Below are 18,386 nucleotides of genomic sequence, written 5' to 3' on the forward strand. Positions count from 1 at the left end.
CTTTGATTAAGTTATCCCTTGCAGATGGGAGCTTTTAGCATTGCTAACATCAAACCTTTATCTTAGTCGACCAAAATTATGGAAACTAGCTGTTTGGTTATATTATAATTACAATCAGGAGCTTTAAAGACCTTATTTACTGTACATCAAAAGTATCTCTACATATGTTTGTATATTTCCATGTACATGTTGTGTGATATTTTTAAGTTATTATTGAAGGTAATTTTATTGAGTTTTAATTATATTTGTGAATATCTACAGAGGCCTTAACTTGTTAACAGAAAATATTACAGAGAATAATTACAAGCTTAATAATCTTGATACCTATAAAATTTTTGGTCAAAGACAGGTGAAATACAGTCTTATTTATTTTGCTACTTGATACACTTAAAAATAGTGGCATCGTTCAGCTTTATAGTGCCTCCCTATAGTATTTTGTAGGTTACATAATAAATGCTGCAATGTCTGGTGCTACTGTATACCAGCCAACAAGCTTTATTAAACATCATTTTGTGAGATGGCCTAGTATTGAATAACAAGATCAGAAAATACAAAAATACTGTCAAAAGCATATCAAGAAGTGAATCAGTTTATCAGGATGGCCTTTTTCCTGTTCCTCCATCTTTTCACTTAAATCAACACAATGGATCTGCTTGTCTTACTTGTGATCGCATCACCGGTAAAAAATTAGCTCGGGGCGTGACGGCCCTGCCTCTCCCTCAGCTGCTATATGTCCACCGTGAGAAGTATTGGCAGTGGGATTGAAACATTCAAACAACTGTTCTAACAAGCTGAGCTAAAGAGAGCCGTCTGCCAACAAGGCTTCTCATCTTGCGGGTGGTAACGTCATGTGCAGCTGCAAATTCCCTCAGCATGCCATAGATACCTTTTGATGGGAGTGCTAAAGCAATCGATGTTAAAGGCATGTACATTTTTAGGGGAGACATATGCTAAAGAGAAGGAACAGAGAGTCACAGGTGGGAGGAAAAGGCTGGTGGACAAGAGATGGCTGAGACTGTGAAGCACAGGGCTACCTAAAGGCTGCATTTCTGTGAAGCAGACTTTGTAAAACTTTGGCCTGTGCCTCATAATTCTCAAATAGCAGGCAACCAATTAATCATGGGGGTGTTGGATATTGTTGCCAGTTTTATATTTTATAACCAATATTTTGTTCTGAAGGAGAATGTCTCTGCATTATAAAACAAAGGGTGTTTGGTGTATCCTTCACAGATTTCAATTTTAAGAGCTAGTATGGCACGCAGAATCTAAAAGAAAACTTCCTCAATCAAGTTTCATTTTCTAGATCGCACAACCTTAAAATAGATTAGGCTTATTCCACTGAGGTAGCACTTTAAGTTAGAAAAACATACACTGGGCTTTAAAGGACTCTTACAGTTTTGGAAGCCATTGCTTCAAACGCACTTATGCAAGAGACATTTTGGTATTTCAGGAGTCTATGGTGCACTTTAGAAACTGTACCTAACCATGAAGCATGCCTAAATATTCACTTGGTTGTTCAGTAATAATATTTTTATCTGAAAGAAAACTTCCCAGCTAAAGCTCTTGCCTGCCCTGATTTCTCTGCTAAATATAAGCTTCTGTGCCTCTGCAAATAAAATATCAGATGTGTCATGAAGTGGTCATTTAATCACTTTCGAGCAGCATGACTCTGTGCCACACACTGTACTGCCATCAGAGGCAAGCAGACCATGTGTCATGAGGAGTTGTATGTGTAGATTTAAATATCTTGAAATTGAAAAAGATGACTGACATACTAGTTCGACGGTCATGAAAAAGTAAGTGCATCTCATGATATATGTTTGTCTTTTTTAACTTCATTTAAACAGTATCTTTAAATAAGGGGGATATAATGAAAAAAATTAATATTTGACTTTGCAATAATTTATTCAATGAAAAAATATGACATTTCCATTTATGGAAAAAGTAAGTACATCTTTGGCTTTAATAGCTGGCCATGATGCAGAAAAGCAGCCCTAACCCATAACATTTCGATCAACCCTGCTTTATGGTTGGTATTAGGTTCTTCTGATCAAGTAATGCCTTTGGTTTCATCAAACCTGTTTTCTGGTTTTGTGATCAAATAACTTTCCTTTGCCTGTCCAGAAATCTTGGTCTTTTTTCTAGGTGTTCATGAGGAAATTTCAGTCTTGCCCTGATGTTCTTTTTGGACAACAGAGTTTTCCTCCTGGCACACCTCCCATGTAGATGTATGCACTGTGACATCAACAGTGGCAAGAGTTACCTGTAGGGCGCATAATGAAATTCTGGGGCTCTTAGAGACTTCTTGAAGAATCAAAGATTAGATTAGATGCATACAGCAGCACAAACAAAAAAAAAACAAGGATATGGACTCACGGGGCAAATACAGCCAATCAGTCAACAGACTGATAAATACAAACAAACAAACAAATAAATAAATATCTATTGTGTAGACATTTCAAAATGAGCTTAAAGAATACATGAGGAGGAAGCATTAAATTGCTTGATAGCAGTGGACAGAAAAGACCCCCTGAAATGCTTCTTAGCAAACCATGGTGGAATGAGACTGTGGCTAAAGGTGCTCCAAGAGTGAGCCTCCTGGATGGAATGGAGGGAATTTTACATGATGGCATCCAATTTTGCCACCATCCTCTTTTCCACAACATCTTCCAGTTTGTCCAGAGTTTGCCATGAGATGGAGCAGGCTGTTCATGATAAGTTTGTTCAGGCATTGCGCTTCTTTAAAGCTCAAGTTGCTTTCTCTGGAGACTGCAACAGAGAACATTACACTGGCTACTATAGATTGATGGAACATTTCTAGGACCTTGCTGAACACATCAAAAGTCCTGAGTCTCATTAGCAAGTACAGTCTACTCTGGCCCTTCCCACTGTGCTGTCAGACCAATTCAGTTTGTTTTCTATTTGAACCCCATGTACTTGTAGATCTGTGCCTCTTCTACATTCTCCTCCTGAATGGTGACTGGTCTCATATGCTCCTTGGCACACTGGAAATCCACCACCAGCTCTTATGTCTTGCTGATGTTGAGAAGCAGGTGGTTTTCACTGCACTATAAGACAAAGTCCTCCACAACTTTCCTGTATTCTATCTCTTTTCTGTTATTAATGCAGCCTACAATGGAGGAGAAAACGGAGATATTCCTGTAGGTGTCAAGAGGTGGTATTGTGCTGGAAGTCTGCTGTGTAGAGAGTAAACAAGAAGGAATACAGGACAGCTCTCTGAGGTGCTCCAGTATTATACACGACCTGTTCTGACACACAGTCCATAAGCCTCACAAACTGCTCTCTGTTGGTCAGGTAGTCCATGATCCAGGAGATTGTTGAAGCATCAATATTCAAAGTGTTGAGCTTTTTACCCAGTTGATGAGGCAGAATGGTGTTAAAGGGACTGGAAAAATCAGAGAATATTATCCTGCCAGTGGTACCAGCTTTGTGCAAATGAGAGCACACTCTGTGGAGCATCCTCCTCACCTAAATGTGTCTGATAGGCAAACTGCAAAGAATCCAGATGTTCTGAAACCAGGGATCTTAGTTGCTTTAGGACCAACCTCTCAAAGGTCTTCATGATGTGTAAAGTAAGAGCAACTGGTCTGAAGTCCTTGGAATCACTGGGATGCCATAGAATCATCAGCATCTTTCATTCTACTCTTGGGTGATACTTCAAAGATTTGAGACAGTTGGTTGAACTGGTTATACAAGAATACAAAGTGGTAAGACTCACGTGCCGAGCGCATTGCAGCAATTTAATTTAGAAGTTTGAAGCAGAATATTTGGTGGTTGTTATGCCTCTCAAACATTTCTAAAGATATTGAAACTTGCATTTCTTCCACACCTTTTTTTGCAATAACTGTACTATTGGTTTTACATTTTAATGTATTGTTGTCATGACCTTTAAAATTTTATATGGTAGAATTAAATTCTTAGATGCCGTTGTATCTGGAACTTATTAAACCCCAATGTACTGTATAGAAACTGGATGGCTAAGTCAATAAAAAGAAATCTGGGATTGAAACCCCTAATATACAGTTACATTCAAGACATTGACCAATGACATTTGTAACTCTATAGTTTTTATTCTCACCTTTACTGGGAAATTCTGATTGCACATTATTAGTTGGGCGTTGGTGTAAACTTTACACACCTCTTCCCAGTCAATGAGATAGCATTTACTCTGCAAAAAGACAAGGGTGCACTATGACCTAACTATGCATTGAACCTAAATGTATTGCCAGGCAGCTAAGCTGCTGAGAACTTCTCTTGATGTTGTATCCATACACATAACAAAAGGAAGCTATCAACAAGCTTACAAAATCAGTGGATTGGAAAAGTTGGAATGTTCCATCCATCCATCGTCTAACCCGCTGAATCCGAAATACAGGGTCACGGGGGTCCGCTGGAGCCAATCCCAGCCAACAAAGGGCACAAGGCAGGAACCAATCCTGGGCAGGGTGCCAACCCACCGCAGAGTTGGAATGTTATACTAGATAAAATTAAAATGTCTGTCCACTACATATTGGAATGGTGGAATGGGAATCCTGTCCAAGTTACACTAATGAGTGTTCATTTTTTCTGTTTCTATCTCCTTACCTATGTTAGTTTGACTAGGTGCTTTGATTCAGTTTATGGCCAAGGCTGAAGGCTGGTTTTGAAGCTTGTGGTTATTTTTAAGAATTTTAATTAATTTGTTCCATTTTTAAAGCTTGGGAGAAGATTAAAAACAACATTATAAAAAGTCTGGTGGGTTTAACGTATCATTCTTGGAAGTTGCACACCACTATAAGAGAGGATCACCACTTTGCTATAGCAGCAATCACAATTATTGTTTTGCCATTCCTGAACAAAACTACAAATCACGCTTACTTCAAGATTGACTGAATTCAGGTACTTCATGATATTAAATATTGAAAAATTTTTCTGGACATTTTTACAGAAAAATTTGATAAAAATGTGTTTATTTAAAGCCATATAAAGTTTAACATTTCTACCAATCTTTTCTGTAGAGTTGCAGATATTTCTGAAATAATGATCTTATATTTGAACATTTATGGCCTTAAATCTTACTCTTCAGGGAAAAGGTTTAATATAAGAGGGATCTGAAGCATCTAACTACAAAAACAGTTTATTTTTGAATAGTGCTTTTCACAGAGGACTGCTCAATGCACATAACAGCTTGTAATCACTCTCAGCCATCAAACCCCGGCCTAAGGCACTACTGTATAAATTTGACAATCTCCTCATTTGATTCCTAGAAAAAACAGAAACTGGCTCTTGCTTTGAAATTTTCATCAACTGATTCATTTGGTTATTTCAGTTTTGACGACTATAAAAGGGGTGTTCCGTCTGGTCTTTTGGTATTATCTTTAGTAGGGTATTTTTCCCTTGCAAAATACAGAATATTGTACAGCATATTTCAAAGTAATAAAGAATTTATTAGACCATGTTTGGTCTGAAAGTAACTTTAAAACTTTGCTGGAACTTTTGTAAAATGGGTTGAATAATCTTTTACTCAGATTTTTTTTTTTTTTTTTACTATTTGCTCTATTTAGTACCAGACAACAACAAAATGCTTTTATATGATGAGTACCTTAGGCAAGCATGTCAGACCTATCACGTAAAGTATGGTCAAAGCATTTGTCTTACACACCCTCTGACATTGATGTGATGCACTTCTATGGGGGATGAGTCTGCACATAGCAATCAAAAAGAGCAGGGAAGTGTATGATCAAGAGGGAGGCCTTCTATACTGTACATGAATGAACTGATGAGCTGCAATGGAGGAACCATTTGAAAATGTCAGTCAAAATGTAGCAAATGGATGGTGATAAGAAAATTCCTTCATCCATCATGATATCAATGTACTGTTAACTGTACAAATAAATTAGAGGAAGTGTCACTCTTGCAGAATGAGACACATGGGTCAAAGGCAATGATCTTTATTTAGCAGCAGGTTGCTAGGAATGAAGGAAGTCCAATGCTCAACATACTTAGAAAGAAGTGCAGGTTTATACGGTACATAGCATATACATTGTCAAGTCATTTACTGTACCTCTCTCATTGATAACTTGGTAACTGGAGGACAACATCCTTTCGTCCATTTGAAAACTGGAATCACCACCACAGGATACTTGTCTTAAATCATGGTTAACATTATCCAAGTGCTGCTCCAACTAAAATATGTTTAGAGTATCTACTTCTTTCAGCTTTCTTGGTGTAGTGTTATTCACCTGTGCAGCCTTTATACCATGGAACTCCTCTGCTCAGCCATTGCTGCTAAATCTGCCACAGAACTTGGTTCAATACCCGATGCTTCTGGTATTTTTTCCTTTGAGATGGAAATGTCCACTGAGTGGAGTCCTTTAAAGTGCTCCTTCCATCTACCAACAATATCAACAGCAGCAGTTAAAGGTTTTCCACCCTTGCTGTAAACCCTTCCTGAACTGTCACTACAAAAAAGTGCAACCAGATTATCTTTCTCTGTGGCCTCACCAGACCCATACCACACAATGGCATTCACTTTTACCACTGTCCAACACATCCATAGACGCTGCTTGTAACACTGTCTAAAAGGACACCTTCTGTAACTTGCTGAACTCTTCAATCACTGATGTTTGCTAATGGGTTATGGGGTTTTACCATTCCATTACCCATTTTCTGGAACAGGGTCATTTTAGGCCACACATTCTCAGCCTCATCTAAGTGTCAAGATGAACTCATATTTAAAGGAGGAATCACCCAGGCATTCTTGGGATACTTTTACTATCACTTTGGATGCTCTGGGCTATTCTCCAATGATCCAGTCATTTGAGTCAACACAGTATTAAGTGTTAATCCTTTGACTGCTTGGGAAATCTCTTTACATGCAGCCTTGGATCAGATGACACAATTATATAGTAGATCGCTGAACATTAGCCTAGTGAGCTCCGGTATAGGATAGATGTTTTAATATTCTTCAGTGTTTATTTTGTACAAATCATCATTAACACTGAAATTCAATAACAACTGAGATTTAAATAAGGCAGCTTGCTCATCAAAACATCAAAATGAATGTCCTTCAGGTATCTTCATCAACTCCAAAGTTGCATAGGTTGATCAAACTCACACTACACATGGACCACTTATGGCTACACACCTTTTTGGCCTGTCAAGTGTTTCAGCCATATCCAGAGACATTGCATCTAACAATTAAACATAAATACTTCTCAGCAGGGCCATACAGTAACAATTAGCAAACAATGTCTTTAAAGATCTAAACCTGTAGTATTAAAAAAGGCACAGAAATCTAATAGTTCTTAAGAAATATGCATATAAGCAATACTTCAGTTTTCCCTTTTAAAGTGAAAGTTTCATTGAAATAGCCATGATTTCCACTGGTGAAAATTCCAACTGTATGACACCCAGTTTGGGGCTTATAAGTATTTCCATACCTGCTCGGAACATTTCCTATGAACAACAGTACAGTTGGGGTCAGTAGAGCCGGTTTTAACATCATACTACAGACAGAGGTAAGGCCGACTATATCTAGCCAGCACTTTTAAACCACCTTCTGATTTTGGTTCTTTCATGGTCAATGAAGTTATGCAACATACAAGGGGGAGCTGATAAGTCTTTGGCCTTTTAATACATTTTATTTACTTAACATATCCCCCGTGAGCTCAACATACTTTTTACTTCATTGCTCCAACTTGTTCACGTCGTCAAAGAACTCCTCTGGTGGTTCTGCTGCAACTCAGTCATCAGCAACTGATGTGGTCTCCACAATCCTTGAATATTTTTTACTTCAGGTGTTTTTTAAGGTTAGGGATTTGGTAATAGTCAGAAGGGGCCAGGTCAGGTGAGCAGGCTGGGTGGTACAGCACTTCAAAACACAGATCGGCTTATTTCTGCTGTGTGAAGGCAGCTATGTCAGGAGACACATTGCCCTGAAGTAACAAGACTCCCTTCAAAAGCTTGTCTCGATGTTTGGGGACCACTTTCTGCTTAAACTTGTCCAGTAGTAATATGTGGTACTGTACAATGATAGTCGTACCCTTTTTCCAGGTCATCAACAAGAAGAATTCCATCTTTGTCCCAGAAGACAAAAGCTATCACCTTGCCTTCTGACTTCTATATCTTGAACTTCTGTGGACTCAGACAACCAACGTACCTCCATTCTTTCAATTATTCTTTGTTCTAGGGATTATATCTAGGGATCCAAGTTTCATCCATAGTAATAAGATGATTCAAAAATCCATCAGGATTCTTCGTAAAATGGTCCGCAATGGCCTGTAAAGCAACCATGCAATCACACTTCTGGTCAGAATTCAGGCATTTTTGAACCCAAATGGGTGAGAGCTTTCTCATTTTTAAGATCTAATGAAAGATATAACCCACATGTTCCCCCAGATATGTGCAATGTCTCTGCTCTCTTTTTATCAGATATTCCTTGCTACTCCAAGATCATGAAATAAATGGCATCCATGTTATCTGAGATTGTCACTTCAGTTTTCCTCTGTGCTGAAATGTCCTGTCCTAAATTAAGCAACTCAGTTTTTGACTGTGGAGTAGGAAGGGCACATGTCACCTAATATACCTGACATATCATTGTAAATTTCTTTCACTGAGTTCCGTTTTAAGAGTAAATACTTCATCACTGCTCAACACGCTTTTGTCCAATTTCCATTGTTTTCTGACATCTTCACTTCAACCCTACACAGAAAAAAACTAAACAAATTACAATGACGACATTTTGGCCAGAAACATTTATGACAATGAGCTTTGATATGATGTAGGTTGGGTTACTCAAAAAAAAAAGAAAAAAAAAAAAAAACTCAACTAAGAAAATCCAAAGACTTATAAGCCTGACCTTGTAGTCCAACTGCCATTTTGTGCTGTAGATCTGTAGTTCATACTAATCTGTTGTCCTCAACTGACTGGCATTGCACGCAATCCTTTTCCTTGGAGATGGTGACCTACATTTGTATAGATAATGCTATTACAGAGTATGTTAAAATATACAAAGAAGTTTTTAGGCAATTTTACCATTATTTATTTTTGTTAAAGAAAAAGAAATCCTTTCTTTAGCAAAGATCAAGGCCTGTGTGATGGAGTCAGAGCCTCAGAGTAGGACGCACAAAATTCTTATCTAACACTGACTCTTACACTTCAGATTCAAGTACTTTACAAAGTTGTTCAATTAAAGAGGTTTTCTGTAAATCATTGGCTTCTGCATTCCATCAGTGATAGTTCCAAAAATGTATTATATGCAGGAAATTATATCTTCCATTCCTTCTAATATATAACAGAAGGCAAATCAGCAGATTTATGTATTTTTTTTTTTTTACAGGTGGCACTGTTAAGGCCTCAAGTTCCCTTCCTTTCTGCCACTCAGCTCCTGAAATCAGTAAGCTAAGGTGTACTACTTTTGTGAAGAAACATTTTATTTTTTTTAAGATATTGTATCATTATGTACTGTTTTTGATGTTACTTGATCAAAAAACAGCTCTTTTTCTGTCTTTTATCTTCAGTATACTGAAGCATTTAATTTAGCATTCTTACCATTATCACAATATTTTATAATTGAACCCATAACATTTTCAGCAAGTCCTCTCAAACTGCTTGCTACATTTATTGTATCTTACTTAATTCTAGCATGGGAGGTGTAGCTTGTTACTCTCTGAAACACAATTTGCTTAGACTGGATAGGAGCATGGAAAGGTGTTAGCTTAATAATAATAATAATAATAATATATTTTATTTATATAACATATGGCAGCAAACTGTAGGTACCTGGTTTATGTCCATTGTATCTTAAAACTTTATCACATTTGTGACCGCTCAGCTTCTTTTTAATCTAAAATCAATGAAAAAACTGATCCAAATGTCTCACTGCACCACCTTTTTATTCTGATATCCTGATTGTTTTGTTTGTTCTTTGCACATCTGCCAGCTGCATTTTTCCACCATTCTTTGAATATTTAGAGGTCAAAAATTATATAAAAATAACAGTATCATGATTGGAGTTTTACTACATACACATCACTGAATTTTTATAATGTAATTATTTGTTTATATTTAAAGTAACAAAAGATTTACTAGCATTTCATTGCATATTATAGGCACCATGTCAGCCTACATTTCACAATGCTGATTGTCATTTCCCACCTGCCAGAGACTGAAAAGGTTCCATAATCACTTTTATGTAGAATCCCAATCCTGAGGCACAGGTCTAACACACATCTTATTCCCTAGCACCCTCATTTACTGTATATCTATAGGAGATGATGATTTACATTGTTATTTACAGAACAGCAATCTCTGATGTCCATAACTTTGGTTTGAACCTTATATACCAAAACTGGAGTTGGGGTTACGACTCAAACTTTCTGTGTCTGAAGCTTTTACAAACACTCCACAACCGTGTTACTGTAAAACTGTTATAATTAAATGTCTTTAAATATTTTGTATTTTGACAGCTTGGGATTACAAAATAGCTTTACTTCAGATCATATCATTTTTATTTAATCTGGAACTCTCAAGAGTTCTAAATAATACAACCTTTCACATGCAATTGCTATTTAGAGACAGTGATTGTGTACCATTTTAAAGAAATGATTTTTGACAGTTCATAGCTCCTGCTCTTCATTTTGAGAGTCATGAGAGAAGATGGAGGGATGATTTTTTTTATTATATGTATCACTTTTTTTTTTTAAATAGAAAAGACCATCCCACCTAATAATGTCTATTCATCTAGCAATTCTAAACCATCAAATTGGGACATTAAGATTCCCAGTGTGTGTCACTGTGCACCATGTTGCTGAAAGTGGAAACAGGACAGCTCTCCAAGGTCAAGATGAGGTAGGCCAGGTCCCTATTCTCAATTATGCATTTCTTTTAGCAAATGTGTATTATAACAACAAACGAAGCTGTCAGGAGCTCTTTATTAATGTTAATGTTATTATCTAAATTGCTGCCAACTTACACTTGCATCTGGATATCCTTGCTCTGTTGAGAATACATATAATTAACAATATGTTGTCTACGAACTAAAAACCAATGATACCATCATTACCGTGTCTACTTATGCAAATGTTTACCAAACTAAGGCAAAATGAAAGCCATAAGAGCCTATTTAATTTAATAGCTCCTCTTCAATTACAAAACATACCGGTATATCCATCAACAGTGGATCATCCCATAGCCCTGTCTCTGTGCACAACAAAACAGTCCTGGCATAGTACTATAAGGAGTAGCAATCCGTTTCATTTCTGTTGCTTACTGCAGTGAACAACAATTGTCTGTGGGTTTGTTTATGGTCTTTCATGCCTACTTCATGCTACGTAAAATCTAGATATCCCTGATTAACAAAGCAATTGCTCATCACTCTCAGAGAATGGGCATCAGCTGAAGAAAAGTTAAAACATGTTTAACATACAAGTAGACTACTTACGCTTGTAAATGCTATCATTTCAAATGCCATTGCTTTCTTCTTCACATTTGCTTACTGGCAGGAAAAGAAACCTGCTTTATATTCCTGCCTAAAGGTAGACAGTGTGGAGTGCAAGCTTTACAAAAGACAATGGTTTTAAATAACATATGAGCTGAGGAAACTGATAAATCATACAATTAAATAATAAACTAACATGGCAAACACTGCCCCTTCAGAGTGACAGCAGATGTACGAGAGATTTTCCAGGTAAGTACTTCTGTCGTTTTGGTCCAACTAGTGCAAAAACGCCAAGAACATAAATTATATGCTCCAACATCCGATTAAATCTAAAATAAGAAGGGAATCTTCTACTTTATTATTATTTATTTCTTTGAAAAGGGATACTGACTGTCCGTCAAGCACACTTTATCAATATTCAGCACTTTCTACTATCCAAATGAGATCAATTACCTGAAAGTTAATGGAGAGTATAAAATTGGAATGCAAATCAGCAGCTCCTGCATTTCACGGGCCGATGGTACCCAACTTTAATTTAGATAGCAGCATTTAATAAATTCATCAGTCAATATCTTGAAATACAGTGAACTTACAAAATACTTTTAACAGTTGAGTGCATTACAGAGCCCATTGGTGGCCCAGATGGTTTATTAATCAATTACCCTTAAATGGGATTCAATAACATTTCTATAAATTGTAAAACAGGTTGCGATAATCTGTCCGCTTTGACAATTCAACAGTTGCCTCAATATGTTCTGTGAAGTGACACAGTCAGCGCAAGGTGTCAAAATTCGACCTGAAATTCCAGCCAAGTATAATGTGTATAATATCGAGCCAAATTCTCCTAAACACAACAACAACCTGGGCTGTCATATCCCTGAAAAACGAAAAGCTCAGCAACTGAGTACAGCAAGCAATTGTGCTGAATTGTACATTATGCTGGGCAAAGCAAATGACACAGATGCTATGCTGAAAAGAGACAAGTGGCCCGATCTTCATTAAAAAAACAAACAGCAGGCTGCCACTTTCATCAGGTTTTCAATGTTCTTCTTTTCAGGCTCTTGTTGAGTCTATAATTACTATTTATGAATGAATGGTTGCATATTTATTAGTATTTTCACATGTTTCTTACACTTCGATTCCTTCTTAGTTTGTCAGTTATGGTGATGAATCATTGACTGTTTGTACGAAATCACACAAAACACTCAACTTTGAAAAATGCTGTTGTTTTTACAATGTGTATACTGTGTTATTTATATATGTGTGTCTTAATTAGGTGTTGCTGGTTATTTCTATATAAAACTTATTTTTAAAAAGTTCACTTTTACATTAAAATATTAAAACTACAAATATTCACAAACACCTCAGTTACATAAATGGAGGGCAGTATCAAGATTTCTTAAATACTGTGCTGCACAGGTGATGTACAGTGCATCCGGAAAGTATTCACAGCGCATCACATTTTGTTATGTTATAGCCTTATTCCAAAATGGATTAAAATCATTTTTTTCCTCAGAATTCTACACACAACACCCGATAATGACAACGTGAAAAAACTTTACTTGAGGTTTTTGCAAATTTATTAAAAATAAAAACACTGAGAAAGCACATGTACATAAGTATTCACAGCCTTTGCCATGAAGCTCACAATTGAGCTCAGATGCATCCTGTTTCCCTGATCATCCTTGAGATGTTTCTGCAGCTTAATTGGAGTCCATCTGTGGTAAATTCAGTTGATTGGACATGATTTGGAAAGGCACACACCTGTCTATATAAGGTCCCACAGTTGACAGTTCATGTCAGAGCACAAACCAAGCATGGAGTCAAAGGAATTGTCTGTAGACATCTGAGACAGGATTGTCTCGAGGCACAAATCTGTTGAAGGTTACAGAAAAATTTCTGCTGCTTTGAAGGTCCCAATGAGCACAGTGGCCTCCATCATCCGTAAGTGGAAAAAGTTCGAAATCACCAGGACTCTTCCTAGAGCTGGTCGGCCATCTAAACTGAGCGATCGGGAGAGAAGGGCCTTAGTCAGGGAGATGAACAAGAACCTGATGGTCACTCTGTCAGAGCTCCAGAGGTCCTCTATGGAGAGAGGAGAACCTTCCAGAAGGACGACCATCTCTGCAGCAATCCACCAATCAGGCCTGTATGGTAGAGTGGCCAGACAGAAGTCACGCCTTAGTAAAAGGCACTTGGCAACCCGCCTGGAGTTTGCCAAAAGGCACCTGAAGGATTCTCAGACCATGAGAAACAAAATTCTCTGGTCTGATGAGACAAAGATTGAACTCTTTGGTGTGAATGCCAGGCGTCACGTTTGGAGGAAACCAGGCACCGCTCATCACCAGGCCAATACCATCCCTACAGTGAAGCATGGTGGTGGCAGCATCATGCTGTGGGGATGTTTTTCAGTGGCAGGAACTGGGAGACTAGTCAGGATAAAGGGAAAGATGACTGCAGCAATGTACAGAGACATCCTGGATGAAAACCTGCTCCAGAGCGCTCTTGACCTCAGACTGGGGCGACAGTTCATCTTTCAGCAAGACAATGACCCTGAACACACAGCCAAGATATCAAAGGAGTGGCTTCAGGACAACTCTGTGAATGTCCTAAATGGCCCAGCCAGAGCCCAGACTTGAATCCGATTGAACATCTCTGGAGAGATCTTAAAATGGCTGTGCACCGACGCTTCCCATCCAACCTGATGGAGCTTGAGAGGTGCTGCAAAGAGGAATGGGCAAAACTGGCCAAGGATAGGTGTGCCAAGCTTGTGGCATCATATTCAAAAAGACTTGAGGCTGTAATTGCTGCCAAAGGTGCATCGACAAAGTATTGAGCAAAGGCTGTGAATACTTATGTACATGTGATTTCTCAGTTTTTATTTTTAATAAATTTGCAAAAACCTCAAGTAAACTTTTTTCGCGTTGTGATTATGGGGTGTTGTGTGTAGAATTCTGAGGGAAAAAATGAATTTAATCCATTTTGGAATAAGGCTGTAACATAACAAAATGTGGAAACTTTATTTAGAAGGAAAACAAGAATACATTGAAGAAATCCTACACAGATACAAGGGGAATGCATAAACTCTGCACATGCATTGGAATTCAAAGACTCTGGAGCAGTCAGTCAGTAGTGCAAACTACTGCACCTTGGTGCTGCTCCGTTAAAAATAAATACTGACAGTTAATAGCTGATGTGAAAAAACAGGCAGATTACAAATAAAGACAAAAATAATCCAACTGGTGTAACTAATTTGAAGTGTGCCTCAAAGGCAAAGCACTGATCCCGTAATCAATGTCAAAGTTGTTACATTGGTTTTAATTCTACAGACCCGCCAATATCTTCTGGGTTAAATGAAATAATGAAGAGCCATAAAGGAATGCAGCAGCACCTATTCAGTCAAATTTGTTATTTTACAAATGCTCGTTACTTTTCAGTCAACAAATTCAAACATTTTACAAACTCTTGTGTGGTAGAAATTGTCACACCATCCTCACACTTGTTATCAATGGATGGGATCTTGCATGTTTGAAATATCCTACCTTAGTGCTGTTCTCACTATCCCCATTTTGTCTAAAATAAATCCACAAATATATATATAAATCCTACTTTACCATTTTCTTCAGCTTAGGACTGCAAAGCACACAAACTATACTGCCATCATGAGGTGCAAGGTATTATCCCTGAATGTGTTTCCAACTGAACTCAAGGTGCACACACAAAATCAGCTCTGGGATGAAAGGAGTCATCCAAAGTGATTTCCTAAAGTATTTCGCAATTAGCAAGAAAGTACAAAGTCAGCAAGCAAAAACAAAAACAAATGCAATCAAATTCTTTTCACTTGTATCCAGCAGAATTTATTTCTCTTGGGAACAGTTGCTGACTCTCTCTCCAAATTTTCTTTCTTGACATTTTTGGAGATTCTCATTCTTTAACCAAATCTTACTTGAACTTTCAGTGGCACAGTTCAGCAGCTCATCTGACTCCAGTATTGAGACGTGGCAGGCTGCTGTGCATTTGGTCAGGAGCTGGCTGGTTGATGATCAGCATTGCATGTCTAGTCTCGACTCTTAACCTCCCTATCTGATATACCACATCCATACTCTGGTGCCTCCAACATCTCTCTTCCCAGTTTGTAAATGCACTAAGGAGTTTAATCCTCTATGGAACTCTTCTGTGGGCAGTTTGGGTGGGATGGACATTAGGTGGACGCTATGGGGAGAGGATTGTTTTATTCACATATTTTTTTTAAATGTGTACAATACTGGATTTATATTGCCGTCTCTTAAATTTAATAACAATCACAAAAATATCACAAAAAACAAATAGAACCTAATCATAATAACTGATATTGAGTGCATTAGTTTCTAGTATGTGAATAACTATTTACTATTTCAACTACTAATTTTATTAACACTAGTATTCTTTATTTGACAGGCACCTTTTCTAAGGTGACTTACAAAAAACAAAAAAAAATTATAGAATGGCAATACATTACAATAATTTGCAAGAGAGTACAGAGTTATGAGTCAACAGAGAACATAATTAAATTTAACAGTATACAATAGCTTTCAATCCACCTTAATAAAAGGGTGTCTGTGTGTCTGTCCAGTTCCTATGTCTCTGTCATTCCAAAGGATGGCACATCCCAAACATAGTAATAATAAAATGCATTGCATTTGTCTTTCTAAAAGATGGCACATCACAAACATTAACACTGCTCACTAATTATTTTTCCATTCGATTATTCCTTTCACAATGTAGCTATTCAGTATACTGTGGAAATGGCAGCCAGAGTGGCTCAGTGGAGTTGCATGGAAAGAGCAATGGAAAGTGATGCTGTAATTTTTCAAGAATTAAAAGATACCAGTCTAACCTGTTATTATATAACATTTAAAAAAATAAATTAATTAATCAAAGGTCTTTGAAATTCGCTTCTTACTAGTAGTGGGCACTCATTCAAACAAGAAAAAACTGTATTTGTGTTGTTGCTGCTTATTCATTTTGAGCAATCTTAAAAATGTTTCCGTAAAAATAAGCTTGGGAGGATGATGAAAAAAAATGTCAGTGCATCAGGAGTGACAACACAACTGTGATAACGTTTTGTGCTTACTGCAGTGTTGACTCATTGTACATTTTATCTCCAACCGTGGCTCTGGGTTCAGCTATTAAAATACCAGACAAACAATCATTGCCATCTAAGTCACTAGCCTCTCAGCTGTAAAATTTACCGACATGTTGAAAGTTTTATTTATTTATTTTTTTTTAATCTTAAAAAAAAAAAAATGCAACCATGAAGAGGTAAGATAAACATACATTATACACACTTACCATAGATCCCAGTGGAAATGCATGGGAAGGCCTGCAAAGCAAACAAAATTATTAGATCATCATCTCACTCAGCCTTGGCTTATTTTCTAGCAATATGCAAAGGATCAGAGACAGAGAGAGAGGTTGAAGTCGATAAGACAAGTGGAAAAACGGGATAAGTATGGGCAAGAAAAAATTGAATTTGTCGTCCACTCCCCTTTAACTCGTTCTAGCCTCGTATTTCTCTGATGGGCAGAATGTGACTTAAGTGCAGGAAATGGGCTGTTGCATATTGTAAATGGCAAGAGTTTGTGCAAGACAGGAAATCAATGAACTGAGTGCAGGCAATCAATAGAAGCTTGGCTTTGTCAAACCAGCTCTTTCCTTCTTTCCCTTCCCTTTCACAGAGGCAGAAGGACTGACCGGCACAGGACAAGTTGGGTAATGTGTTAAGTTTATACAGGAAGTACTCAGTGCAGACTAATAATGAAAGAACCCTGAAGTGCACAAGTGCACATCATTCATGAGGTTTGATCTGACAACTCAGGTCTGTCAAAATGCAGCACATCAAGGTCAGTTTTAATACGTGCAGCTAGCTCTCCTGATACACATAGCAGAGCTTAGCTACCTTTGACAGCTGCAAAATGTCAGTGTAGCCTCCACTCCTTCATTCGCTGTGTAATATGAGTCACTCACCAGGGTCTTCAGTTCATGCCTTGCAGCAAGATCAAGGCTGGTCCAGTAACAACTGCGGAGGGAGCTTTTCTGTTGCTCACCAGGTTGACCATGAACAATTGGCCCTACTGTATGGATCACATCTGCAAAGACAAAACAAAAAAGAATTAATACTTTCTTTCAATGTATCTTGCTTTTCATGATCCCCTTGATTCTAGAAAGGAATTCATACACAGTGCTTCTGAATGATAAATGATAATTTCAGAAGTGCAGTGATTGATTCTTATTCTGGTGTTAGTTTCATGAAATGAGTTTCACATACAGTCCACTTACATGGGCACCTGCCAACACTGCCACTTTCCTGCTTGCTTGATGCACATTTCCAGAAAACACATCAGGAAGCTGCTGCTTAGGACCAGGGCAGACGCCCCTCCAGAGAAAGGTAAATCTTCAAGTCTATTATAGTACAAATCATTCAAAATCTACAACACTTGCATTTGGCACGGGGTTAACCAGCAACACTTAAGAGACCTGCAGCCAAGCTTCTATATTCTGCGTTCTTCAAAGCAACTGCAAAGGACTGCAGATGGTTTGATGAACAGTCTATACATAGGGGAACTAGACGGAGAAATATTTTGGAGGTGCTTTCTTCCTTCCTCTCACTTCCCCTCCTTTTCTTCTTCCAGTATTCCTCTCTCTCTGCTTGATTAATTCTCTTTGTGATGAATGGCGTCAGCTAAAACAAACACCCGTCCGATCGATGCTCATAAACAGCTGCGGAGGGACCATAAATAACAGTTAAAAGCCTGCTAGTGTTGACATCATTGTTGTGGCCTGTGCATGCTCTGTGGTGTCCAAACATGCCATCTAGAGTGTGGTACTAAAGAAATATTTATCCTAGTAACAGGTACTGGGTGTCTTTTTAGTTTTTTTCTATTCTGGGGTGGGACAACAGCTCCAC

The 18,386-nt window shown here is 37.8% G+C and overlaps 1 protein-coding gene across 4 annotated transcripts in view; it reads right to left on the bottom strand.

Moving 5' to 3' along the window:
• The window catches only part of macrod1 (mono-ADP ribosylhydrolase 1), a 512,933-nt gene that overhangs the window by 69,418 nt on the left and 425,129 nt on the right, over window positions 1-18,386 (bottom strand). For all 4 annotated transcript variants that reach the window (XR_005634620.1, XM_039760705.1, XM_039760704.1 and 1 more), the window contains exons 6-7: window positions 17,447-17,568; window positions 16,772-16,802 (exon numbers count right to left, since the gene is read on the bottom strand). Coding sequence is in view for 3 of the 4 variants with exons in the window: in XM_039760705.1 (XP_039616639.1) it covers window positions 16,772-16,802; window positions 17,447-17,568 (153 nt within the window). In the remaining variant the exon portion in view is untranslated. The remainder of the gene's footprint in view (window positions 1-16,771; window positions 16,803-17,446; window positions 17,569-18,386) is intronic.

The sequence above is a fragment of the Polypterus senegalus genome, chromosome 8 (assembly GCF_016835505.1).
Source record: "Polypterus senegalus isolate Bchr_013 chromosome 8, ASM1683550v1, whole genome shotgun sequence".
Taxonomy (NCBI): Eukaryota; Metazoa; Chordata; class Cladistia; order Polypteriformes; family Polypteridae; genus Polypterus; species Polypterus senegalus.